This window comes from Anolis sagrei, chromosome 3 (genome assembly GCF_037176765.1).
Source record: "Anolis sagrei isolate rAnoSag1 chromosome 3, rAnoSag1.mat, whole genome shotgun sequence".
Taxonomy (NCBI): Eukaryota; Metazoa; Chordata; class Lepidosauria; order Squamata; family Dactyloidae; genus Anolis; species Anolis sagrei.
Window position 1 is genome coordinate 263,845,454 of NC_090023.1, and position 26,463 is coordinate 263,871,916.

General features: G+C 41.8%; 1 protein-coding gene across 1 annotated transcript; it reads right to left on the bottom strand.

Moving 5' to 3' along the window:
- Positions 1-12,867: 12,867 nt before the first annotated feature.
- On the bottom strand, positions 12,868-25,558 carry LOC132769831 (cytochrome P450 2J5-like). The gene is made up of 9 exons (XM_060766763.2): positions 25,350-25,558; positions 22,372-22,534; positions 21,258-21,407; positions 20,407-20,567; positions 17,416-17,592; positions 16,749-16,893; positions 16,132-16,316; positions 15,240-15,381; positions 12,868-13,547 (listed from the first exon to the last, which is right to left on the bottom strand). The coding sequence occupies exons 1-9, from the start codon at positions 25,524-25,526 to the stop codon at positions 13,318-13,320; spliced, it is 1,530 nt and encodes a 509-aa protein (XP_060622746.2). The 5' UTR covers positions 25,527-25,558; the 3' UTR covers positions 12,868-13,317.
- Positions 25,559-26,463: the final 905 nt, after the last annotated feature.

The window sequence follows — 26,463 nt, forward strand, 5'->3', positions numbered from 1 at the left end:
TCATCGGTGGGGTTCAGTATGCTCTCCAGCTGCAGGATGAATTACAACTCCCACTATGAAGGGTCAGTGGCATTAAATCCATCCAGTGCGTTCAGTTGGTCATGGGGGTTCTGGTTGCCGAGTGAGGTCCAGGTCTATCATTGGTTGGGTTTGGAGTGCTCTTTGATTGCAGATTAACTCAATGGGTTTAAACCCTTGTGCCAGCTGAACTGCTGACCTGAAGGAACGGTGGTTCAAATCCACAAGATGGAGTGAGCTCCCATCTGTCAGCCCCAGCTTCCCATGAGGGGAAATGAGAGAAGCATCCCATATGATGTTAACAAATTCGAGCATACCCTGGACAATGCGTTGAAAATGGTCGATTCTCTCACACCAGACTTGAAGTTTCTCAAGTTGCTTCTGACATGATAAAAGTAAACAAATGTAATAAATTAATTTAATAAAGTGAGAGCACTTGGGTGGGTCCAGATCACATTTTACATGAGTAATGATTAGGATGGGAAATTAGTTATAGGTGGTCATAACAACATATACGAATATGGGTATCCTCTTTTGCCTTTTGCTTTGAAAATAGAGTTCTAAATCGGCAGTCCCTATGGATTAAAGAGATGGTTCTTCTGAAGGAAATGCAGATAATTTGTAATTAAGGTGCTGGACTGGAGCTTAAATTAAATTCCTCGTATGATCTTAGCCTGGCCACCCTAAGTAAAGAAATGCAAGAAATACATGTAACTCAGCCCAAAGTCTTTGCTTAAAAACCTCCAGAGTAGGTCCAAGGTCCATTTGTCCAAGGTGTTAATGTAGGTCAACAATGAGGTGGACACTAGAATAGCAATGCCCCCCATCGCCCGGCCTTTTGAATTAAGCCGGCTGGCATTCAGGGAATAAGGGACAAAGCCATTTAGAGCAATGTTATCTATGGCCCAAGTTTCCTGCAGAATGATCTCATCGAAGGTAGAGATATAATTCCTAAAGAGGCTGTTGACCCATTTATTTGCCCAGCCCGCAATATTCCAGGAGATAACCCTTAGTAGAGAACACTCCTGGGCCACTCGCATGAATCATCATGACTGATCTGGTCAAAGAGACCTTCTAGGCCTTACCTAATGCATCCATTTGTCCTGGGCTTAGAACTGGGCTTAGATCTGAGGGTCATCAAGGAAGAAACAGGGGCTGGAACTTTAGGATCCAGGGAGAGAAGTTCCTTTTGGCAGATAGCAAGTTTAATAGGTACATTGGCACTGGCGGGATGGAGTTTAGGAGGGGATACAATTTGCGCTGTTGTAAGGGTTCTGGAAGGTGGTTTGGCATCAGCACAGGGTGACTCCATCACACTCCAGAGCTGTATTCTCCACTGCTGAACAGATCTTACCACCAGAATGTTCTTCCTAACATTTAGGTGGAATCTCTTTTCCTCTAGTCCAACATTAATTGTACTACATAATGTTGCCTCCCTGTCTTTGTAGGAGTCCAGCCTGGGATTGTTTCTGTGCCTCAAGAACATGATGATGTTCAGTACCCTTCAGAGCAGGACTCTGCAGAGATTTCTATGTTTGATTTTAATAAACAGGACTTTGTACATTCTCAGGGTTTTGAGGATGCAGTAGATGCCCTAGAAAATACAGGTAGCCAGAGTGAAAGACAGGATTTGGAGATGCCTAGTTCCCAAGGCCGAGTTGTTTTGAGAGAGCCTGATAGGAACCCGCTTGAATCTGTAGATAGGGAAAGTGAAAGGAATATGCTAAAAAAAATTTTGTCGTGTCAGGAGCGACCTGCAAGTCGCTTCTGGTGTGAGAAAATTTGCCGTCTGCAAGGACGTTGCCAAGGGGACGCCTGGATGATTTGATGTTTTATCATCCTTGTGGGAGGCTTCTCTCATGTCCCCACATGAGGAGCTGGAGCTGATAGAGGGAGCTCATCCGCCTCTCCCCGGATTCGAACCTGCAACCTTGAAGTCAATACGGACTTTAGGAGGGTCTCCCCAGTAAAGGAGACCCCTAGGACCGCACCAAAGTTCAAGGAAGGAGAGCCAATTTAGTTCTTAAATCCAGAGAAAGGTTCACAGGAAAATAGTCCTTAAATCCACAGAAGAAACAAGCCAAAGTCTCTTGAAAAACCTGAAACAAACTTGAGCCTGTCCCAACACCATTGCAAGGAATCAGAAAAGCAGTCCACACAAAATATCTCAGCATTTACATGAATCTGGAGCAGGAAATCACAGGAATCTCAGCATAACATGAATACATGGTATAGGCCTGAACTTCGACATTGAACTCACTAAAGGACAAGGTTGCAGAAACCCTATTTATTCACAAGAGTCTAAGCAAAAGCATTCCAATTCCCATGAGAAATTCTTTTATTAAAATTTCTTTTATTCTGGCAGAACGCTTGACTCCCCTGTCCAGATGGCGATCCTGACATATCTGCCCTCTACAATCTCTTCCAGGTTGCTCTTTAGCACATTGGAGCCCCCGGTGGCGTAGTAGGTTAAACCCCTGTGCCGGCAGGACTGAAGACCGACAGGTTGTCGTCGAGGGCAGCGGAAGCCCCCGCCTTCAAATTGGTTTGACCCTCAGCGGAGAGTTCTGCAGTTCCTAGAAATTGCAATTGGGACAAACTGATGAATTGTGCCCCAACAGACAGCTCAAACTAGGACTGCACTCAGCATCTATGCCTTTCTATTAGACTTGGGTAACCACAGAAAAATTTGGTTTTAAACTGGTTTCGTTTTTAGGCTGTGGTGTTGAAACGGTACTATAATCCATCTTAAAGTTAGTTCAAGGTTGGGGCACCTTCAAAACGTTCTCCCCCAATGCGACATCCAACCTTCATCCAGCCAGAAAGCGTTTAGAAAACTCACCGTATAAAATGCAATGAAAGTTGATCACTCTATGTAGTCCTAAAAAATGGAAGATGCATTATGAGGATATGTCATGATGGGGTTAAAGCTTCAGGAGTTGCAGACGGAACTTGGATAAACAGCTCGGAGGAAAGGGAAACAATTGCGCCCCCCCCCCCCCCCAGCAAGGAAAAGGCAGATTTCCCATGGGAATGCTAAATGGTTCTTCTGTAGACAAACACTGTTTTCAACCAGCATATTTCAGAATGAAGCTAAGAAAAAGAAATACTCTTAGGCTTGGATAGTTCTGGGTCATGGAAGCATTGTAAACTCCCTGGAAGCTTGCATCCACTTTGCAGGGTGCCTTTGTAGGCACTGGAATGAACCAGACTTCTTTGATACACATATTGAATCAGAATAAATGGCTATGTGGAAGTAGCCTGAACCTCTAGAACAGCAGAAAACTAATTTTCTTCTCCTTGATATCCTTTCAAATGTTTGGCTGTAATCAGTATAAACATGGCAATTGTGTCCCATCTTAACCTTCTTTTTGACAAGCTAAACATACCCAGCCCCCTAAGTCACTTCTCATAGGGCTTGGTGTAATCAGTTTGTAAAATGCATGAAGCATATATAAAAGTACTTGCTTCATTGTGGCAATAGATAATTATTGCTTATAGGAGCACATATTATGATTAGCTTTTATGGTAATTCTGCCATTTTAATTTTAAGTCCTGAATATTTAGTAGAAATAAATTAAAATCAACTGTATGAGACTGGATGTGACATATAATCAGAGAAGGGGCGGGAGAGGGCAGGGACACAGCCAGAAGAAAGGAAGCCCAGCAGATTTCAAGAATGAGACTGGATGGCACCTGTGGAAAATAAAAACAATAGGAAACTGTTAATATGTCCCAAGAGTTTTTTCCCCTCTTCTGGAGGTATACATTCCTCTACTGAAATGACTGGCATTTCTGTCCTATGCAAGTTCCAAATTCTGTGTCCAGTTCAAATGGAAGCACACATGTGGTGCTATTGGGCAAATGTGTGTTGTACCTTCAGACACGTAGCCCATGTGAAGATACACAATGCAATGTTCACACATGTGTGCATCATGCATGAATATGCATCACACATTACTTATGAACACTGAGTTGCTTATTTTGTGAGTGTGCATTCGTTTTCTCTCTCTTTGATATAGGATCTTGATCTCTGACTATTCTTGCCCCTCTTTTGAGATTGAAACAAGTACACACATTTTTGAAAAAAGCAATTCCTCATGCACAACACCATTTTTATTTCCCCCCTTATTCCTTATAAAATTATCATCTTTCCCCCCCTCTCTCTTCCATATACTGATTTCGATGTATTGTTCCCCTCCTTGAAATAGATTTGGAAGAAGTAAGGATTCTTCTTGTTATCATTTATCTGCTCCATTTCTTTCCTGCTTTCCTCCAAGGAACACAAAGCAATGTACTTGCTTTCCTTTTCCCCACTTCCCACCCCATCAATCCTCTGCTGAAGGTGGGCAGGCAAAAAGAGAACACCCAAGATCGCACAGTAAATTTAAGCTCCAGTGTTCAATCTTCCAGGAACTTGGTTTGCATTGCTTTTTACTTGCATAAAATAACATCCTTTTGCATTTCCCCCAGTGTTGCAGCAGCACCCTAAAAGGTAATTATTAACAGAGGCGGGAAGTCTGCCTGCAAGCCTCTTGCAGCTATTGGTTTAGAAAAGTATCTCTTTGGTCTAGAGACCGCCCTTTTTCCTGGGGATGAGATCTCAATTTTGGAAGCTCCCCTGCCTCCTTCAGTTTAGAAAAAAGCCTCAGATGTGCTGTTAGGTCAAGCTAAGGCAGCTCTGACAAACCATTGTAAGTACAATTGAGATACTGAGATAGATAGATAGATAGAATAGGTATTGAGTAGCAATTGAGATAGATAGATAGATAGATAGATAGATAGATAGATAGATAGAATAGCAATTGAGATATTGAGATAGATAAATAGAGTAGCAATTGAGATATTGAGTTAGATAGAGAAGCTTATTGAGAAACATATTGAGATAGATAGATAGATAGATAGATAGATAGATAGAGAGACTTCATTACTTCATCTCCAAAGCTAACCTTGAGCTTAGATAGGGGAAGACCTGTTCTTTCTAACCATAGCGGCTCAGGGTTAGGGTAGAATGTCCCAGGATTTTCTACCATTGGGGGAAGTTAACTTAGCAGCTGGAGGAAAAGGAAAGGAAAGAACATCTACATGGTTTTACAAATTGACTGTTTTGTTTGGAACTTCAACAAGCTGTGCCAAGTCTGCCAAAGACTTTGAGAAATAAATATTCTGTTTGGTGTTCAAAACCTGGACTGGCCTCCATTGCTGAAAATCTTGAGCTTCTAAGAAAGACACCAGCGGTTCACCCAGACAAAGAGAGAAGCACATCTTAGTTTTAATTTTATAGTGTCTGGGTGTGACGGCACATCCAGTATTATGCATGATCTGCATTTGCTTGAAAAGACACCAGTCTCCAGAATCCCCAGGGACTGAGAATTTAGAATCAAAGCAAAAGGCAAAAGAGGCGTCCATATTAATGTTTGATTATGGGCATCTATGGAAATCACATTTTTCTATACTTTCAAATTCAGAGAAGACAGCCTAATTAATTTCCCAATGTGATCAAGATTCCACCCAAGTGCTCTCATTTTATTAAATTACCATATATACTCGAGTATAAGCCAACCCGAATATAAGCACCTTATTTTACCACAAAAAACTGGGAAAACATATTGACTCAAGTATAAGCCGAGGGTGGGAAATGCTGCCACTACTGGTAAATTTCAAAATAAAAATAGATGTCAATAAAATTACATTAATTGAGGCATCAGTAGGTGAAATGTTTTTGAATATTTACATAAAACTGTAATTTGAGATAAGACTTCCCAACTCTGATTAAATCATTATTCTAACCTTCAATGTAAATGTACTTACATATCCTTCCAACAATAGTAAAGAAAAATAATAAATGTAATAATAATAATAATAAAGTAAAATAATGGAAATGCAATAATAAATGTAATAATAGATTAAAATAATAAATGCCATAATAAAGTAAAATAATAAATGTAATAATAATCATAAAAATAGGGTAAAATACTGTAAATGTAATAATAATAAAGAGAGTAAAATAATACATGAAATTAAACTAATATACTTCTAATAATAATACTAATAACAGAGTAAAATAATAAATAACCTTTACTCGAGTATAAGCCAAGGGGAGCTTTTTCAGCCTAAAAAGGGGGCTGAAAAATTAGGCTTATACTCAAGTATATACCGTAATTACATTAGTTCACCTCTAAGATAATAACATTGAAACAGGTGCACAACCTTTTCAGACCCAAGGCCTTGTTCGCCTTGGTAGATGATCTTCGCAGGGAGCTGGACAGGGGGAGTGTGTCCCTGTTGGTGCTGCTGGACCTCTCAGCGGCCTTCGATACCGTTGATCACGGTATCCTTCTGGGACGCCTCATAGACATGGGTCTTGGGGGTACTGCTTTGCAGTGGCTCCAGTCATTTCTTGAGGGACGGTCCCAGAAGGTGTTACTGGGTGACACCTGTTCGGCCCCACAACCGTTGTCGTGTGGAGTCCCATAGGGTTCGATCCTGTCCCCAATGTTGTTTAACATCTACATGAAGCCGCTGGGGGAGATCATTCGGAGTTTCGGATTGAGATGTTATCTCTACACAGATGATGTCCAGATCTGTCACTCCTTCTCACCTGTCACCAAGGAGGCTGTCCAGACCTAGCTGCTGTGTCGGACTGGATGAGAGCTAACAAATTGAAATTAAATCCACACAAGACAGAGGTCCTACTGGTCAGTCATAAGGCCGAACAGGGTATAGGGTTACAGCCTGTGCTGGATGGGGTTACACTCCCCCTGAAGACTCAGGTTCGCAGCTTGGGAGTGATCCTGGACTCACCGCTGAGCCTGGAACCCCAGGTCTCGGCGGTGGCCGGGAGAGCTTTTGCGCAATTAAAACTTGTGCACCAGTTGCGCCCGTACCTTGGGAAGTCTGATCTGGCCACGGTGGTCCACGCTCTTGTTACATCCCAAATAGACTACTGCAATGCGCTCTACGTGGGGTTGCCCTTGAAGACTGTTCAGAAACTTCAACTAGGCCAACGAGCGGCAGCCAGACTGCTCACTGGAGCGACATACAGGGAGCATACCACCCCCCTGTTGTGCCAGCTCCACTGGTTGCCGGTTCAGTTCCAAGCACAATTCAAGGTGCTGGTTTTGACCTACAAAATCCTGTATGGTTCCGGTCCAGTGTATCTGTCCGAACGTATCTCCCTCTACGTCCCACCCCGAAGTCTGAGATCATCTGGGGAGGCCCTGCTCTCGACCCCACCACTGTCACAAGTGAGGCTGGTGGGGTCGAGGAGCAGGGCTTTCTCAGTGGTGGCCCCTCACCTGTGGAACTCACTCCCGGGGGAAATCAGGGCATCATCATCCTTCCTCGCCTTTAGGAGGAGGGTGAAGACGTGGTTATGGGACCAGGCCTTTGCGCAATCTGGCAATTAAATAAGACAATCAGGCGAGTAAGACCAACAGGATTGATGAAGTAGAACGGAAAACTAGAACTATGAGTTAGCGATCGCTGACCATGTAAGAGGAGGAATTGGGTTTGTATTGGTTTTATTGATTTTATTGATTTTATTGGTATAATGCATGAACTAGTGTGAATTGTGAATTGATGTAATTTTGTGTCTTGATTGTTCTGTACTGCAGGCATCAAATTGTGCCTTTGCTTCTGTAAGTCTTCGGGGTGAGAAGGGCGGGGTAAAAGAACCCCAAATAAATAAATAAATAATAAAATTCCCAAACAAATTTGTTCAAATTATGTTCCTAATGCTAGATAGACAGACAGACAGACAGACAGTTAAATGACCTGTCAGAATTGCCATGACTACGACCTGCAGAAACATGAGTTTTGGTGAGGCATTAGAAATATGTAGCAATGGAATCATCATAGTATAATTGTGGAATGTGAAAGCATGCTTGGTTGCTGAAGCATGTTGAGAGGGCACTCTTCCTCCAAAGAAACAAGCATACCAAGCAGATAATGTGGGATTTTGTTCAGCTGTGTGGAAGGGGCCAGGAATACATACCTCAGCATTTTAGATAGATATACTGCTATGTTTCCACTTCAGCTGCCATGACTACAATCTGCAGAAACATGAGCTTTGCAGTTTTGGTGAGGTATTAGAAATATCTAGCAATGGAATCATCATAATATAATTGTGGAGTGTGCAACCATCTGAAGCGTGTCTAGAGGGCATGCTCCAGGAAATAATGTCTGGCTGCTCACTGGGGGGAAGGATAGTAGAGGCAAAGATGAAGTCCTTTGGCCACATCATGAAAAGACAGGAAAGCTTGGAGAAGACAATGATGCTAGGGAAAATGGAAGGAAAAAGGAAGAGGGGCCGACCAAGGGCAAGATGGATGGATGGGTTCCTTGAAGTGATTGGCTTGGTCTTGAAGGAGCTGGGGATGGTGACAGCTGACAGAGAACTCTGGCGTGGGCTGGTCCAGGAGGTCACTAAGAGTCGGAAGCGACTGAACGAAGGAACAACAACCATTTTGATTTCATCTTTCTCTTTTGTTATTTTTAATAGGTGCTTAGTTGTAGTTGAAAAAAAATAAATTATGTTTTATTTTCTTTACATATTTTAGACATATAAAACTAAAATGATACAAATATATTTTTTAGAATAAAATAAAATTAAAAAGTTGTACTAAATGAATGAAGCACATTGGCTGTCATGCAGTCATGGAAGCTGCCAGCCCACAACACAGATAGGTGAGAATTCCATTTAGTTCTTGTTTTCTGTAAGAACGTTCCAAAGGGCTGCACCAATATAGTTGAAATCAAGGGAAAAACTAGTATCATCCTTTTCTACTTAAGTCAGATCTCACCTGGAATCCTGTGTCCAATTTCGGGCAACTGATACACAGCCATATAACCCAGAATATCAATGCAGATAATCCATAATATCTGCTTTGAACTGGGTTATCTGAGTCCACACTGCCATATAATCCAGTTCAATGTGGATTTTATACAGTTGTGTGGAAGGGGAGATATCATGGAGGATATTGATAAGCTAGAACTGTCCAGAGGAGGGTGACCAAGATGATCAAGGGTCTCTGGGCCATTTCAGCAGTCCTGCATTCTAGATGTCTAGTTGACGTCGAGCATGCCCCCCCCCCAACAAGGGATGGTGACTTATAGTTCTGCAAAGGACAAAGGTACCAGACTGCACAATAGGGGTTAAGTCTTGGTCAATTTGCCAAGGCCTTAACAACAATGAGGACCCCATGAAACTTTGGGAATAGCTAGACCTTGGGGGTCTCTGCCTCTCTCTCGAGAGAGAGAGCTGGAGTTTTCCAAGGACCATGGGACTGGCTTCCATCTCAGCGCTGCAGGGCTTTGCGTCTTGGCCCAGTGGAACTCCATAGACTCCCTTTGGTGGCTTTTTGAATTCTGCTACATTCCTGGTCTTCACTCTTTTCAAGGACTCGCTCTCTACCCATGAACTTTCTTCAAGACAACTTATGAATTCATGCTGTGTCCTGATATCGTCTGCTTTTTATAATTGGTATTATTAATCTCTCTCTGGGGTCTTGGATGGGAAGATAGCTGCATATGATTTCCCTGTGTATAATTTCTATATGGTTTTTATGTTTCCTTGTATTCCTGACCCTTTGCCCCTTCTCCCTCCAAAGAAATATGTAAGGGAACCCCCTGGCCTTCAGAAACAAAAGCCATTAGTGATTACTGAGACCTCCCGCCAAAGACACACTTGCATGGATAAAAGAAGGAGATTCTTATCTCTAGCATCGGAATATGGCCCACTAGAGTAAAGAATTGTTTGACAATAGTTTCTGTAAGATAAGGGGAAATCTTCCCTCTGCTTTTGTTTACTTAGCATTAACCTCAGGCTGCCATCATTGTTCTCCTTTCTCACAGCCAGGAAGGATCAGGACACATGTTGATTCATAACACTCAAAGCAGCCCTGCTTTGTCTCAGGCCACATGGCATTTCCTTTGTTTACTCCTTTCCCAGATTCCTTTGTGCTCCCTCATCCCGCCTCCATCTCTCCTGATTGGCTGTCGCCACCAGGTGGCAGAGGTCTCTCCATTGGTTCCTACGAACCACTGGAGCTTCCTGATTGGTCCAGAGGCACCAGGGGCAGGAGGGCCTCCTCCCAACTGTTTGCCCATCACCCAATCATGGCAGGGAACAACGGGGAAGCTGGGGCGGGGAGTTTGAACTCTGCAACTTTGAATTTGCTATAAATATGCCTCTGATCAATGTACTGGTATGCTTGTGGGTGAGCTATTTGCATCCGACTCAGCTGAATCGCTCATTAAACCTCGATGCCTCTTTTTCGCCTTGGCAAGAGTCTCATTTCAATTATTAATATTAATAAAATTGCTGGAATCAGGCTTCTCTGACAGCTCGCCAAGGTCATGGGCCCTCTTTGGTGCGGTCCTAGGGGTCTCTCTTACTGGGGAGACCCTCCTAAAGTCCGTATTGACTTCATAGTTTCATGTTCTTTTTCTTCTCTGCATAGTTCTACCCAATTTGATGGGCAGCAAGCATACTGCTTCTTAGGGCTCTTCCAGTCAGGCCCTATATCCCAAGATCTGATCCCAGGCTTTCTATTTATCCCAGATTATCTGGCAGTGAGGACTCATATAATACAGTTTAATGCAGAAAACCTGGGATCCGCTCCTGGGATATAGGTCCTGTCTTGAAGGTGCCACAGACAAATGTTAATAGCAGATAGAATCATAGAATCAAAGAGTTGGAAGAGACCTCATGGGCCATCCAGTCCAACCCCATTCTGCCAAGAAGCAGGAATATTGCATTCAAATCACCCCTGACAGATGGCCATCCAGCCTCTGCTTAAAAGCCTCCAAAGAAGGAGCCTCCACCACACTCCGGGGCAGAGAGTTCCACTGCTGAACGGCTCTCACAGTCAGGAAGTTCTTCCTCATGTTCAGATGGAATCTCCTCTCCTGCAGTTTGAAGCCATTGTTCCGCGTCCTAGTCTCCAGGGAAGCAGAAAACAAGCTCGCTCCCTCCTCCCTGTGGCTTCCTCTCACATATTTATACATGGCTATCATATCCCCTCTCAGTCTTCTCTTCTTCAGGCTAAACATGCCCAGCTCCTTAAGCCGCTCCTCATAGGGCTTGTTCTCCAGACCTTTTATCATTTTAGTCGCTCTCCTCTGGACACATTCCAGCTTGTCAATATCTCTCTTGAATTGTGGTGCCCAGAACTGGACACAATATTCCAGATGTGGTCTAACCAAAACAGAATAGAGGGGTAGCATGACTTCCCTAGATCTAGACACTATGCTCCTATTGATGCAGGCCAAAAACCCATTGGCTTTTTTTGCCGCCACATCACATTGTTGGCTCATGTTTAACTTGTTGTCCACGAGGACTCCAAGATCTTTTTCACACGTACTGCTCTCGAGCCAGGCATCCCCCATTCTGTATCTTTGCATTTCGTTTTTCCTGCCAAAGTGGAGTATCTTGCATTTGTCACTGTTGAACTTCATTTTGTTAGTTTTGGCCCATCTCTCTAATCTGTCAAGATCATTTTGAATCCTGCTCCTGTCCTCTGGAGTATTGGCTATCCCTCCCAATTTGGTGTCATCTGCAAACTTGATGATCCTGCCTTCTAACCCTTCATCTAAGTCATTAATAAAGATGTTGAACAGGACCGGGCCCAGGACAGAACCCTGCGGCACTCCGCTCGTCACTTCTTTCCAGGATGAAGAGGAAGCATTGGTGAGCACCCTCTGGGTTCATCCATTTAACCAATTGCTGATACATACACTTATCTGGAGATAGCTTTTGCTACAGTTGGGATGTCTTATCAAGCTCGGATACCCCCACTATTTATTGTGGTCTGCAATGTGCCTTCAAGTTGTTTGAAATTTAGCAAAATTTGTTCCGATGGAGATTGTTCTCTGTCTCTGAGTCAGGGAGAGTATGGCTTCCCAAGGTCACTCAGTGAGTTTCATAGCCAAGTGGGATTTGAAATCTGATTTCTCAGGGCCCTTCAACACAGTCATGTTGTTGTTCATTCATTCAGTTGCTTCTGACTTTTCGTGACCTCCTGGACCAGCCCACACCAGAGCTCCCTGTCGGCCATCACCACCCCCAGCTCCTACAAGGTCAATCCAGTCACTTCAATGTTGCCATCCATCCATCTTGCCCTTGGTCGGCCCCTCTTCCTTTTTCCTTCCATTTCCCCCAGCATCACTGCCTTCTCCAAGCTTTCCTGTCTTCTTATGATGTGGTCAAAGTACTTCATCTTTGCCTCTACTATCCTTCCCCCCCAATGAGCAGTCAGTCTTTATTTCCTGGAGGATGGACTGGTTGGATCTTCTCACAGTCCAAGGCACTCTCAGAACTTTCCTCCAACACCACAGTTCAAAAGCATCTATCTTCCTTCGCTCAGCCTTCCCTATCGTCCAGCGCTCACATCCGGAGGTGACTATGGGGAATCCCATTGCTTGTACTATGTGGATCTTCGTTGCCAGTGTGATGTCTCTACTCTTCACTACTTTATTGAGATTGGACATTGCTTTCCTCCCAAGAAGTAAGCGTCTTCTGATTTCCTGGCTGCAGTCTGCGTCTGCAGTAATCTTTGCACCTAGAAATACAAAGTCTGTCACTGCCTCCACTTTTTCTCCCTCTATTTCACAATTATACACACAGTCATAAAACCCAGAGTATCAAGGCAGAAAACCTCACAATATCTGCTTTGAACTGGGTTATCTGAGTCCACACTGCCATATATTTCAGTCCAAAGCAGATAATGTGAGATTTTATTCAGTTTTGTGGAAGGGGCCTCAAAGAACCAGTCCAACCTTCAAGCCATTGTACTACACTAGCTCTCCTACATTCATCCACAGCAGGGATTCTTTCAACTGAGCAATTGATGCAAAGGCAGTAGAACAGAATGAGACAAAATCTCTTTATGATTATGATAGACTTATGAGTCAAGTTTGCTTCAGGCCCTGTGAGTGGGGAAGAAGCTTCGGAACATTAAATGAAGAGTAAATTTCCTTTAAAATCACAGGATTAAATTGTAAGCCGTTGGAATTACAGTAGACTTTCAGTTAACCAAAACAAAACCAATCAGAGCTTTCAAGCAACCAGCAAAAATACTTTAAATGACTGTTAAAATGCATCTATAATACAGGAAAACTCTACTACATTAAAGTAGGTTTATCTTTATTTGTCTTAATTTCAACTACTGTATTTCAAGATTAATATCAAATAATTACAGAGTTTATGGCATGGTGTAGTATAAGGTATAATATTGGTCAGACCTGTTTCCAAAAATAACTCTCAACATTCATTCTGCATCTCAATCCCTATGAGTGCTAGTTGGTTAACTCAGAGTCTATTGCATTTTGGATACTTTTTGATGAACTTTCACGAGGAACAGCACAAATTTTGTGAGGTTTGGGTGACAGCAACGTTCCTATTACAATTTCTTCACTGAGCTCTTTGACTCCTGGAGGCAGCTGGAGATGGAACGCCTTCAACAGGCTGGTCAAGAAGAGGAAGTACTGCATCCTCCCCATGTGTTCTCCCAAACACAGCCGAGCCCCTGCAAGGGAAATAAAGGCAAAAAATGAATATGTCTCACATACAGTAAACAGAGGACAATCTGAAAATTGGGCTATGAATGTGTAAGCCATGGTCTACTTCCCCATCTCAAAGGAACTCATCAGATTCAAATTAGAAGAGAAGCAATTCTGCTTAAACATTAGGAAGAACACATTAAATGTAAACAGCAATGTTTATTACTACTGCCAAACAGAAAGGGAATAGTGAGAAACAGAGAGGAAGGAGTAAACGATGCAGAAGCAAGCCTACAACCACTTCATTGGTAAACACTTTCCCTAAAAATATTTTTTATTATTATTATTTATTTCTCGCATTTCTATCCCACCCTTCACAACCCCCGAAGGGGGACTCGGGACAGCTTACAATGGGCCCCATTCAGAAGCCATTACATAACAAATTACAAAATTAAAACCACAATTAGACATAAAAGCATAATTAACAATACATAAGCCACCATTAAAACAGTAAAACAGTCTCATCAGCCATATCATCATTCCAGTCACATTCCCTTTAAAGTGCTGCTTGTATCAATTGTCCAAAATAGAATATAAAGTTTAAAAAATTAAACCAGAGAACAAACAGTGGAAGATTGACTTGATTATAAAGCTATTGCCTTCCCAACCCTAGGAATTGTGGGAGTTGAAGTCGAAAACACCTGGAGGGCTGAAGTTTGCCCATGCCGAGGCTAACCCCTCACTCTTTTTACTGGGAAGTTACTCTACTCATTAGGGGCATCGCTGTTTTGATTTGGCAAAGATTCGGTCCATTGACTACAATAGAAACTTTGAAGGCTCAGTCCTCAGTCATTTTAAGACCCATCTGCATGAAACGTACATCAATTTTAGCCCCCATTTACAACTGGAGGCCGGCCAAGTTTCAAAACCATTCACCAATCTACTGATCTTTTGCAATTCTTTTAAGTTTTTACCATAACATTTTTTAAAATAAGACAAACCGCAAGAGAGTGTTGGGAATCAGCCTGTGTTTGTGTTTCAGGATCCTGATGTAGGAAATGATGTGGGAAATGATGAGGGAAATGATGGTGCCAAGGCTGAGGTGCAAGATGGAGATGGTTTGGTCAATGCTTTTCAGGCAGACAATGACAGAGAGGCCCCAGTGCAATGGGCAGTTTCTCATGAGAATATTCCTGCTGGGCCTAGCAATGATGGTTCACTCCCTCTCTCTGTGAGGTCGGGAGATTTGGGTTTAGAAAACAATCTGACACCTGGGAATTTTAATGAGCAGCCAGATAGGGAGCTGAAGAATAGGCGGTTGGAGATTAGCCAGGATCGACAGCAAACTCAGTGTTTACGTCACTCCGAAAGGCTTCATCTGATACAGGGGAAATGTGGAGGGAAGCGAAACCAATTCCTGAGTTTTGAGATATAAGGTTTGCCTCAAGGGGAAACCTGTTAGATCAGGAATCATTTGGAAACCAAATTCATGTGCCATGGAAACCTTGTTCAAGGGGTCTTGTTCCTGTGGAGTTTTTTTTAGCCTTTTGGATTGTCTTTGCAATCGGGTACCCTTAATGCATTTTGGTCAGCTTTTCTCTTCCCCATTCTGTTTTTGGAGGTTATATAAAATGGACCACCAAATATTACAAATCATTTTCGTTCATACTGATTCAGTCCCAAGCCTCTTTCCTATGATACTGAGAGAGTATGTTTACCTGCTCCAAATACCAGGAACTCCTTTCTAGTCACGAAATTTCCATCTTTGTCCAAAAAATGATTAGGATTGAATTCTTCAGGAGTCTCCCAGTGCTGAGGATCATGAAGAATAGCATACATATCGGGTATAACAACTGTCTCCTGAAAGATAGAAACAATGGAAAACAAATATTTAGTTGGAATGGGCTATTTAATAGCTTATCATAGCCCAACCATGTATCTTGCAGTTGCTGAGGCTTGCACAATGTAAATTTATACTCACCTAATACTACGATGGTTGTGTTACATCACTCTTCCAACATATGCCTTACTGTGTAATGTACAGTGGGAATAGACAATGCTATTCTAATGGATCAAGGTGTGTAAGAATAGTTGTGGATCATCCAAAAAGGTCCAAAATATGGCAGAAATTCTTCTTGGTTAGTCTTAACTCAAATAGAATCACTTAACCATTTGTTGGATGATGAGCTAACAAATAGATAAAACAAAGGCCTCTTCTGCACTGCCATATAATCCAGATAATCAAAGCAGATAATCCACATTATCTTCTTTGATCTGGATTATATGAGTCTACACTGCCATATAATCCAGTTCAAAGCATCTGGATTTTATATGACAGTGTAGAAGGGGCCCAAAGGATTTAAAGATTTATTTAGAGCATTTATGCCTTTGCCCTCTTCTGAGACAGAGCAGTGTTTCATGTCCAAGCTCACCAGTGAGTTTCCATGGCCAAATGGGGATTTAAACCTTAGTCTCAAGAATCATACTCCAACACTCGCATACTACACCATGCTTGCTCTGTCGTGCGTGGATCTACATCTCCCTAAATGCCAACTTGTGAACCTCCTTGTTTTTGGGATACAGAAGTGCAGTCCAAACTGTAATCTGTACCTTTGGGATGAAAAAACTCCCTATATTCACGTCTTTAGTAGTTTGCCTTCCGGTCCCTATTAACACAACATATCTGTAACGCATGATCTCATGAAACACAGCGTTAGTATAAGGCAGCTGCTTATGGTCTTCATAGCAGATGGAAGAGGAACCCAACACATCATCTATCTCCTTGATGATTTTATCTGAGGAAATAAACAGAAAAGGATGAAAGCTGAATTTTGAATATTACAGATTATTTGACAAAATGAAGAATTTGATAAAGATGTATTATACTTAATTGAAATGTCTAATGATTCACAAATCACATTCAATTGATTACATTTTTGTTCTGCTTTTCTTCCAAAATGCCATTGAAATCTTAAACTGGTTTCCCTCAATCCAAGCATAACATTTCTATCCTATTTTAAATAGACATTTAAGACTTTGGCTAACAGTGGTAACTCACCTTTTCCCATGGATTTGAACGCCAACCTTCCAGTCAGCAAGTTCAGCAGCTCAGCATTTTAACCTGTTGCGTCACCGTTCATATGTTCAATCTCATTAGTGGGCGGCATTATTAGAGGAGAAGCTGAATCTAATTTCCCCATGTTTCTGCACACAAAGACCTTTCTTACCTTGGATATATGGACGATTTGTCAAAAGGAGGATTGCCCATTGCATAAACAATGCAGATATATGTGTTCCAGCAATAAAGAGGTCACTAATACAGTGAGCCAGGTTATCTTCATCAAATATTGAGGTAGGATCGTTCTTCTGTTCCTGAAAATGTTAACGGTGAAGTATAAATTATGACTGATAACAAAGCTACATCTCAATGTTGTTTTTAATCCTGCATGTATGTATGAGCCTTAAGGACCTCATTCAATAAGGGGAGGGGGGAGAAGTTGGGGGAAATCATCTTTCAAGTGTAACGTTCAGAGACCTTCTGTTTACATAGTAAATTGAGAACTTCACAATAGTTCCCATCCCACCTTAAAACACCAAGTTTTAGTTATATCTGTGTGAAAAGAGAGCAGTGGAGTTGATATTTCCCCAACTTCACAAGTCTAATGTTTCTATTTATTGTCAAGACAAAATCCACTGGAAGCAGTCCTGTACCGATTGATGGGTATCATGGTACTCCAGCATTAAAATGAATAGAAATGATAAGAAGACACCACCACCCCATCACCCCACCCACGTAGGATGAGATCGCATTTGATGAGGCCATATGAGTTGTTTGTAAGATGGATGTTTGTAACTCTGGGGCTGCCTATACTTGGATACACATCAGATACTTACTTTCTCTATATGAAGAAGGTAGTGATCAATGAAATCCTGTGGCTCACGAGAGGACAGTTTCTTCTTATGTTTAAGTATTTCCTTTTTCCCTAATGAAAACATAATCTTTATGCTCTCTAGTGCCTTCATGTGAGGCCCTGGAAGACGCTTCAGTATCCATGGGAACAATTCAAACAACTACAATGGAGGAAAGCAAAGGCCTATTATTAATATGGAGGAGACAACACAGTCCATCAGTCAAAACAGGTTTGACACATGTAAGTTGCTTTGGACACTGACCACTTTGATTGGTTTCAAATTGGTTTGGCAGAAACTCGTTTTGTTGTGCAGATGACTGGATTGCCATTTTCTCAACAGGGTTGAGACCAGGATGCTGATGACATTAACCATGGAAGGTGGGCTCAAACCAGTTCTAGAATCCACAGTATTCACATATTCACAGTTTGACAGCTGTGGAGAATATATTATTTTTGCAATTTCCTGCTTGGGGAATGTGCAACATAAGCTGAAGTGACAGTTCACAGTGGAGGTTTGCAACAACCTATCCTAGGGGTTCAGTTGGCCAACCGAGGCCTAGCCATGCTCTTTGTTGTCTCCGATATACATCAGTGCATTCGGTGTTCACATCACAGAGTTGGTTTCATTGTGTGATGTGCCTTATATTGTGGCAGCACTGCAATGCATTCAGGGGTTTATTCCAGACTTTTCCCCATTTTAATTTAAGACAGTTTAAACTCCTTAAAATCACTGCAGCATGCTTTTGCAATGTACATAGTTCAGTCACCACAGTTTAAAGTTAGCTGGTTGATTTAGATGAGCCCTTTGCCATCACTACATTTCTTGGAGGAAAGGAGACTTGTTCCCTTCCTGCTTAATTTTCTTGCTCTTGCTACATAACTCATTGTAAATTCTCAATTAATTAGAAGGCATGCTCCTAATTAATTCTGTGTTCACCCACTTTCTTGGTTGCTTTTCAAATGTTCCAGTTTTCCCCTCCCACTACTACTTTGTACTCCGTTTACTACAGTTACTACAATACTGCGAGTGCAGTGTTTTTCGGAATGAAGCAGAGAGCATTTGAGGATCTGGACATTCATAGGGAGCCCAAGGTGCTTGTTTATACAAGGTAAAGCTATTGTCCTCCCAACCCTGTTATACGCCTGCAAAATGTGGACCATCTACAGTAATCACACTCAACTTCTGGAATAGTTCCATCAGCATTGCCTCCAAGAAATCCTGCAAATCTCTTGGGAAGACAGGCGAACAAATGTCAGCATACTGGAAGAAACAAAGACCATTGAAGCCATGATCCCCCACTATCAACTTCGCTGGACAGCCATGTTGTCCGAATGCCTGATGACCGTCTCCTAAAGCAGTTACTATACTCTCAACTCAAGTTGGAAAACAAAATGTTGGTGGACAGGAAAACTGATTTAAAGATGGGTCAAAGCCGATCTTAAAAACTGTGGCATAGACACTGATAACTGGGAAGTCCAGACTCTTGAGTGTCTAACTGGAGGTCGGCTGTTATTGACAATGCTGTGGAATTTAAAGAGGCATGAATGGAGGGAGAAATGGAGAAATGTGTCAAGAGGAAGGCGCGTCAAGCCAATTCTGACTGGGACTGCCCTCCACCTGGACACTGATGTCCTCACTGTAGAAGAACATGCAGGTCAAGAATAGATCTCTACAGTAACCTACAGACCCACCACCAAGACACAACATTTGGAAGGCCATCATACTCAGACACAAGGGATCACCAATGATGATGATGACTACATTTATAGAAAACTGAATTCAGAGTGCTGATACATTGAAGCAATTTGACAGGAAACACTGTCTGTTCTGTCACGCACTGGGCCTGTAATAATTGTCTTTTGAAATAGGACATGCACCTTGTGCCCAGTGGGAAGCCACAAAAGAGGCCCTCAAGGATTTTCCTGAAGAAATGGTCCTTAGATGACTTGAAAGGTTAAACAAAGTCCTTTATTATTGAACAAATTAAACAGATATTTCTCAAAGCTTCAATGAGTCAAACAAATGCTCTTAGGCTTTAAATCAAATGGTGGCTTCCTTAATCTTGTCCACAAGGAACAGGCAACTGTCTTTCTTCATTGTTCTTATACTTTGAGAGGAAAACCCTTTTTTAACCTCTCCCAGGCTGTCTGTTATCTAAGCTTTGTTGGTGTGGGATCTACTACCGATTCCAAACTGCGTCTTGGTACCGAGTAAACCTACCAGACAAAGCTTGTAGATTCTCCAGCTGGAGTTCTTTGGGTCTGTAAAGCTGTTTTCCCTCTGGATGTTTTTAAGACTTTAGGGCTGTTTCCCTCAGATGCTGTAAGGCTGAGAGGCTGCAAGCTCTCAGCCAGAGCTTTGGGAATTTTCCCTTGGAACGTCTTGAGAAATGAAGCCTTTCTGAAGGTGAAGCTTGTCCATGTCCTCTAACTTAGCTTTCCTCACTAAGACTAACTAAAAAATGGCCCCCTCTTCCCTTCCCATCTCCCTAGGAGAAGGGGCGGATCCAAACTTAATAATGATAGACAGGTGGCTTGCCATATGACTGCAAACCAAAAGAAGCCACCTTTTTGCAGAATCCCTGAAACCTTGGAATGCATGCAAACACTTAAAACAGAAAATTAAGCTGGAGCTCCTGGTACAGACGTACCAGCACACTGTCTGTAAATATATGGGAAACATGGGAAGGGACTAAGGGGAACCCATCTCTGAATGCACACAGCAAGAGCAAGTTAAGATACAGATAATGAAATCCAGCCAAGAGGGCCTTTCTAACTGATCCACAAAGCAGGCTCAATCTTGGGTCTTGGATGTCGGGTCAAGCATTCATTCACTTAGAAAGATGTGACTCATCAAGAAGATTTCTCCCTTGACTAAATTCAACACTATTGCAAGCGTTCTCTGAGTGTTCTTAAAGACTTGGAATCTTATGATGATCTATTTAATAGAATGTAATTAACAAGTGTTACTTACAATATGAACGGGAGATCCTCCAAATTTGAAGGTACATTCAATGGCATCAATCAGTTCCTTAAAGTTTTCATCTTCAAGAGGGAACCGGTGTCCAAAAAGCATGATACATGTCACATTGGAGACTGAATTGATGATAGGCAATGCAGGATCAAATGGCTGTCCTGTAAATGAAGTTCCATTAATATCAGTTCAACTTCTTAATACTCTGATTTGGATTTCCTTTTGGAGAAAGAGAACTTCTTGGCAAACACTACACCAATGGCAAGTACAGACCACACAAGGATTTATGCAATCTGAGAGACATACCAACATAATATCCGGGCCAGGCATTAGCACAGCTGATAAATCACCAGCAATGATAAGATCTGCCAACCAAAAGGTTGCCAGTTCAAAGCCCTGGGTCGACATGAGCTTCTGACTATCAGTGCAGCTTACTGCTTACCTAAGCAGTTCAAAAACAGCTTGAACTGTAAGAAGAGAAATTAGGTACTGCTAAAACAAGCAAGGGGAGGTATTTTACACACCATAAAGAAAAAAGATTAGAACATTTCCGGCAACCAAAAAGGAAGGAGGAAGTCCTGATGGCTCTTTGTCATGGAGGATGGAGTGACAGCACCCCCTGTGGCTGCATTCAAGCACAACCCCCAAAGGCACAAAAAAAAAGCTGTTAACACAACATACCTCCTTCCTGTTCTGTATATCCAAAACGGCATTGAATATTTGCCGTGTATGTGTACTATAATCTGCTCTGAGTCCCCTTGGGGAGATAGGGCAGAATATAAATAAAGTGTTATTATTATTATTATTATTATTATTATTATTATTATTATTATTATTATAGTATTACATACCTTTTTCACGTGCAAATATCTCTACAAGCTTCTGGGCATCCACTTCTATTTGGCTTTCCATGCTTTTTCTCCCTGTCCCCAATTTCCTCATGGTACCCACTGCAAACCGCCTCTGTTGCTTCCAGAGGTCTCCATTTGAAAACGTAATACCTGTGGACACCCAAAATCAATATGCAATTATTACTCACAAAATTCAACCCCAATAAAATAAGTAAGCTTATTATGCTCCATATCAATGCATCTAGACATTGTTCATGATTTCAAAACCAACGATGTATCGATTGAGCCTCCTTTATCAAGAATTCTGCAATCTCGAAATTTTCAAAAGCCGAAACATTTAGCCTTATCAAAATCACAACCTTGAAGGCAAAAGTCTGTGGTTGGAGGAAAAAAGTTCCCCACCAACCCTTATCTCTCTCCAGTGTTACAACATAATTAGTGAATTAAAAAGATGTGAAGTTATTCCAATTTTCTCTTTTGAATTCTGCCTCCAGGTCCATGGTATTTAGCAGCTCTGCTGAGGGAGAAGTACTAGATGTAGTATTTGCAAGTTGGATACGAGAGGCTCTGGGGATTGCACCATGTCTCCCCTTCGCATTCCCATTCCCAGTGAGAAAAAATACGTGGACCAAGAGTTTAGTGTTTATGTTAATCTTTATTTAAAACGATAACTCTAAGATGTTTAAAGATTCTACTAAAAGAAGAGCAAGGCAGCATCGAGGAATTAAGCTTTGGTGAAGAGCAGTGAAGTGGCAGGAGAAGTGGCTCCAGCGAAGAAGGCGAGGGACGGGAAGGGAGAAGCTCTGAGTGTGTAGTGGAAGCTCCTTCTTTGGAGGCTTTTAAAGAGAGGCTGGGTGGCCATCTGTCAGGAGTGCTTTGATTGTGCTTTTCCTGAATGGCAGGGGGTTGGACTGGATGGCCTGTGTGGTCTCTTCCAAACCTACGATTCTATGACTCAGAGAGGGAAGGATTTTGGCATTCACATAGCCTATACCTGTGCTCTCAGTTCATTGTGTAGGACTGTTTTCCAAGTCTTTTCTTTTTGGTTAGTGAAGCAATGCCACCCCAAAAAGCACAGGGGCTACCTAAGAGTGCAAGGCCCAAGGAAACTTACCTTTTCCTTTTCCTATAAATTTAACATATGGACTGCTTGCCCGTCCTGATAATTCTTCTGAGTGATCGATCAGGCCTTCCTTCACAGTTTCAAATCCAGACAGTAGTACTATTGGCATATCCCCCAACCACAAAGTGAAAACATTTCCATACTGTTTTGACATCTGCCATTTGGATTACAGCAAGAAGGAGAAATGTTATGAACTATTTCAGTCAAGAACTTTCTGAATATGTATATGCTTTCTAATACAAACACATATTTCACTGGCTGTGCTGCACCCTGCTTGACACAGATATCAAATAAACCCACAGGTTATAATGCTAGTGCAAGCTTTCTCAGCTTTTAAAAAGTGGAGACACTTAGATGAGCTGTGATTGCGTAACCCACCATTAATGAACATATTTTAATTTCTATACTACTATTTTAAGAAGCAACCTCTGTGGATGCTTGTCATAGATGCAGGCGAAACATCAGGAGAAAATGCCTCTTAACAAGGGTCCTCAAACTAAGGCCCAGGGGCTGGATACGGCCCTTCAAGGTCATTTACACGGCCCTTGCTCAGGGTCACACTAAGTCTGAAACGACTTGAAAGCACACAACAACAACAACCACAACAACCCTATATCATCAGCCAAAAGCAGGCCCACACTTCCCATTGAGATACTAATAAGTTTAGATTTCTTAAAATTGTCCTTCATTTTAATTATTGTATTGTTTTTAAGTGTTTTTTGCACTACAAATGAGATGTGCAGTGTGCATAGGAATTCATTCATGTTTTTTCTTAATTATAATTTATTTATTATTTATTTATTATTTCATTTACTTATACTTATAATCCGGCCCTCCAGCAGTTGGAGAGACTGTGACCTGGCCCTCTGTTGAAAAACTTTGAGGACCCCTGCTCTAGAACATGGCCATATAGCCCGAAAAAATCTACAACAATCCAGCAGATGAAACAGTTTCTGTTTGTAGAACTGGGAAGAAAGAAGATATCTCCCAAATCATGAAAATTGCTCTGAGGGTTTGGAGGATGATCCATAGCAGATCTGTGGGCAAGAACGGGGTGCATCTACACCAGGGGTCCACAAACTTTTTAAACAGAGGGCCAGGTCACAGTTCCTCAAACTGTTGGAGGGCCGGATTATAATTTGAAAAAAACATGAATGAATTCCTATGCACACCACATATCTTATTTGTAGTGCAAAAAACACTTACAATACAATACAATAATTAAAATGAAGAACAATTTTAACAAATATAAACTTATTAGTATTTCAATGGGAAGTGTGGGCCTGCTTTTGGCTCATGAGATAGTATTGTTGCCGTTGTTGTTGTGTGCTTTCAAGTCATTTCGGACTTAGGTTGACCCTGAGCGAGGGCCGGGTAAATGACCTTGGAGGGCCGTATCTGGCCCCCGGGTGTTAGTTTGAGGACCCCTGATCTACACTGTTGAAGTAATGCTTTTTGACACTACTTTAATTACCTTGAGCCCATGCTATGTACCAACAGCTGCTTATGTGGAAGAAAGGGATGCATCAAGTTTAATTGCATGCACAGAAACATTCCCATTCAACACTGCATTCTGTTCATTGCGTATTCACTATTTGTATCACTAGGGTAGTGTTTCCCAACCTGGGGGTCAGGACCCCTGGAGGTGTCGTGTGGGGGTGTCAGAGGAGTCACAAAAGGACATAAGTAAACAGTATTTTCTGTTGATCATGGGGTTCTGTGTGGGAAGTTTGGCCCAATTCTATCATTAGTGGGGTTCAGAATGCTCTTGGATTGCAGGTGAACTATAAATCCCAGCAACTGCATTCCCAAATGTCAAGGTCTATTTTCCCCAAACTCCACAAGTGTTCACATTTGGACATATTGAGTATCCGTGCCAAGTTTGGTCCAGATCCATCATTGTTTGAGTCCACAGTGCTCTCTGGATGTAAGTGAACTACAACTCCCAAACTCATGGTCAATGTCCACCAAACCCTTCCTGTGTTTTCTGTTAGTCATGAGAGTTCTGTGTACCAAGTCTGGTTCAATTCCATCGTTGGAAGAGTTCAGAATGCTCTTTGATTGTAAGTGAACTATAAAACCCAGCAACTACAACTCCCAAATGACAAAATCAATCCCCCCCAACTCCATCAGTATTCAAATTTGGGCATATTGGGTATTTGTGCCAAGTTTAGTCCAGTGAATGAAAATACATCCTGCATATGAGATATTTACATTTCGATTCATAACAGCAGCAAAATTACAGTTGTGAAAATAATGTTATGGTTGGAGGTCACCACAACATGAGGAACTGTATGAAGGTGTTGCGGCATTAGGAAGGTTGAGAACAACTGCACAAGGGGATCCTGGGGGCATAAAGCAGAGCTGGAAAACGTTACTTTTTGAACTGCACCTGCAACATGCAAAAGCATTACTATCTAGGAGATTCTAGAGATGTATGACATAGTTCTTGTGGGTTTTTTCGGGCTATATGGCCATGTTCTAGAGGCATTTCTCCTAACGTTTCGCCTGCATCTATGGCAAGCATCCTCAGAGGTAGTGAGGTCTGTTGGAACTAGGAAAAAGGGTTTATATATCTGTGGAATGACCAGGGTGAGACAAAGGACTTTTGTCAGTTGGGCTAGGTGTGAATATTTCAACTGACCACCTTGATTAGCTTACAATGGGCTGACTGTGCCTGGAGCAAACTCTTCTTGAGTTTGGCTGGAACTTAGTGATTCCAGCCATGAAAGCCTTCGACAATACATTGTATGACATAGTATTTACAAGCTGGCAAAAAGAGATAAACTAATAGTATTACCATGCTACAATCAAACATACTAGTAACAATTTTCCATATCAAACTTTTTTCTAGCCCAGAATTGTTTTTTCTCACAGTTAATGCAAAAAAACAAAAACAAAACATAGTTATCTTCATAATCCTTTGATTCAGATCCATAAGTTATTGTTGCATATTTAGAAAGAAGTACCTTGATCATTGTTCTTTCATTCAATCCAATCCCAAACCTTATTCGCCATATGCTTCCAATGATGGGAAGAGAAAGAGGCCCAGGAGGGTAATGTTGGTGTGACCACCATCTTTTCATCAAGTATAGAAGCAGAAGAATCGCCAGCAGAGCACTCAAAGGCTCCTGGATCACCACCATTCTGCTGCCTCTTCTTCCCTCTTCAATATTTCCAACCAACTATGGGAGAGTTGGGTTGGATATTCTGTCCTCAGCCTCTCCCCTCTTCTCTCTCCTACAAAAATCATTATTAAAATATGTATATGTATGTATGTGGGTCTCCAGGTATTGAAAAAATTAACAGGCAATTAATATTCTGATGTTCTATCCTAGTCACCCTGAAATTTTGCCCTCGTGGCAACAATCCAAAGTAATACAATTCAGTTTGCAACATCTTTAATAGTGATGTGTTGTGTGTTGCTCAAACAAATTGGAAGAAAGGGGGCAGACTGGGCCACTATTACTGCTTCTAGATGGCCACCAAGATTCATAGGGCTCCTGGCCATTGAGTTCCTTAGTGTGTTAGCATTCTAGTTGGTTACTGTTTGTGGAGTTTTAAGTCAAGGATTTAGTAGCTGGTTTTAATTTTGACTGAGTTTATTCTTAGGTTAATTTATAGTTCTATATGTATGTGTATTTTTATATAAATACTAGCCATCCCCTGCCACGCATTGCTGTGGCCCACATGGGGGTTCTGTGTGGGAGGTTTGGCCCAATTCTATTGTTGATGGGATTCAGAATGCTCTGTGATTGTAGGTGAACTATAAATCCCAGCAACTACAACTCCCAAATGTCAAGATTCTACATTCCCCAAACTCTACCAGTGTTTACATTTGGGCATATGGAGTATTTGTGTAGAGTTTGGTCCAGATTCATCATTGTTTGAGTCCACAGTGATCTCTGGATGTAAGAGAACTACAACTCCAAAACCAAAGGACACTGCCCACCAAACCCTTCACGTATTTTCTGTTGGTCATGAGTGAACTGTGTGCCAAGTTTGGTTCAATTCCATCGTTGGTGGCGTTCAGAATGCTCTTTAATTATAGATGAACTATAAATCCCAGCAACTACAACTCCC

Coding starts and splice junctions, on each gene's coding strand:
- LOC132769831 (XM_060766763.2), bottom strand. CDS start 25,526: ATGGTGGTGATCCAGGAGCCTTTGAGTGCTCTGCTGGCGATTCTTCTG. Junction 20,568..21,257: donor GATATTTGCACGTGAAAAAG/GTATGTAATACT, acceptor CTTCATTTACAG/GACAGCCATTTGATCCTGCA. Junction 15,382..16,131: donor GGAGTTTTTTCATCCCAAAG/GTACAGATTACA, acceptor TCTATCTTTCAG/GAGACAGTTGTTATACCCGA.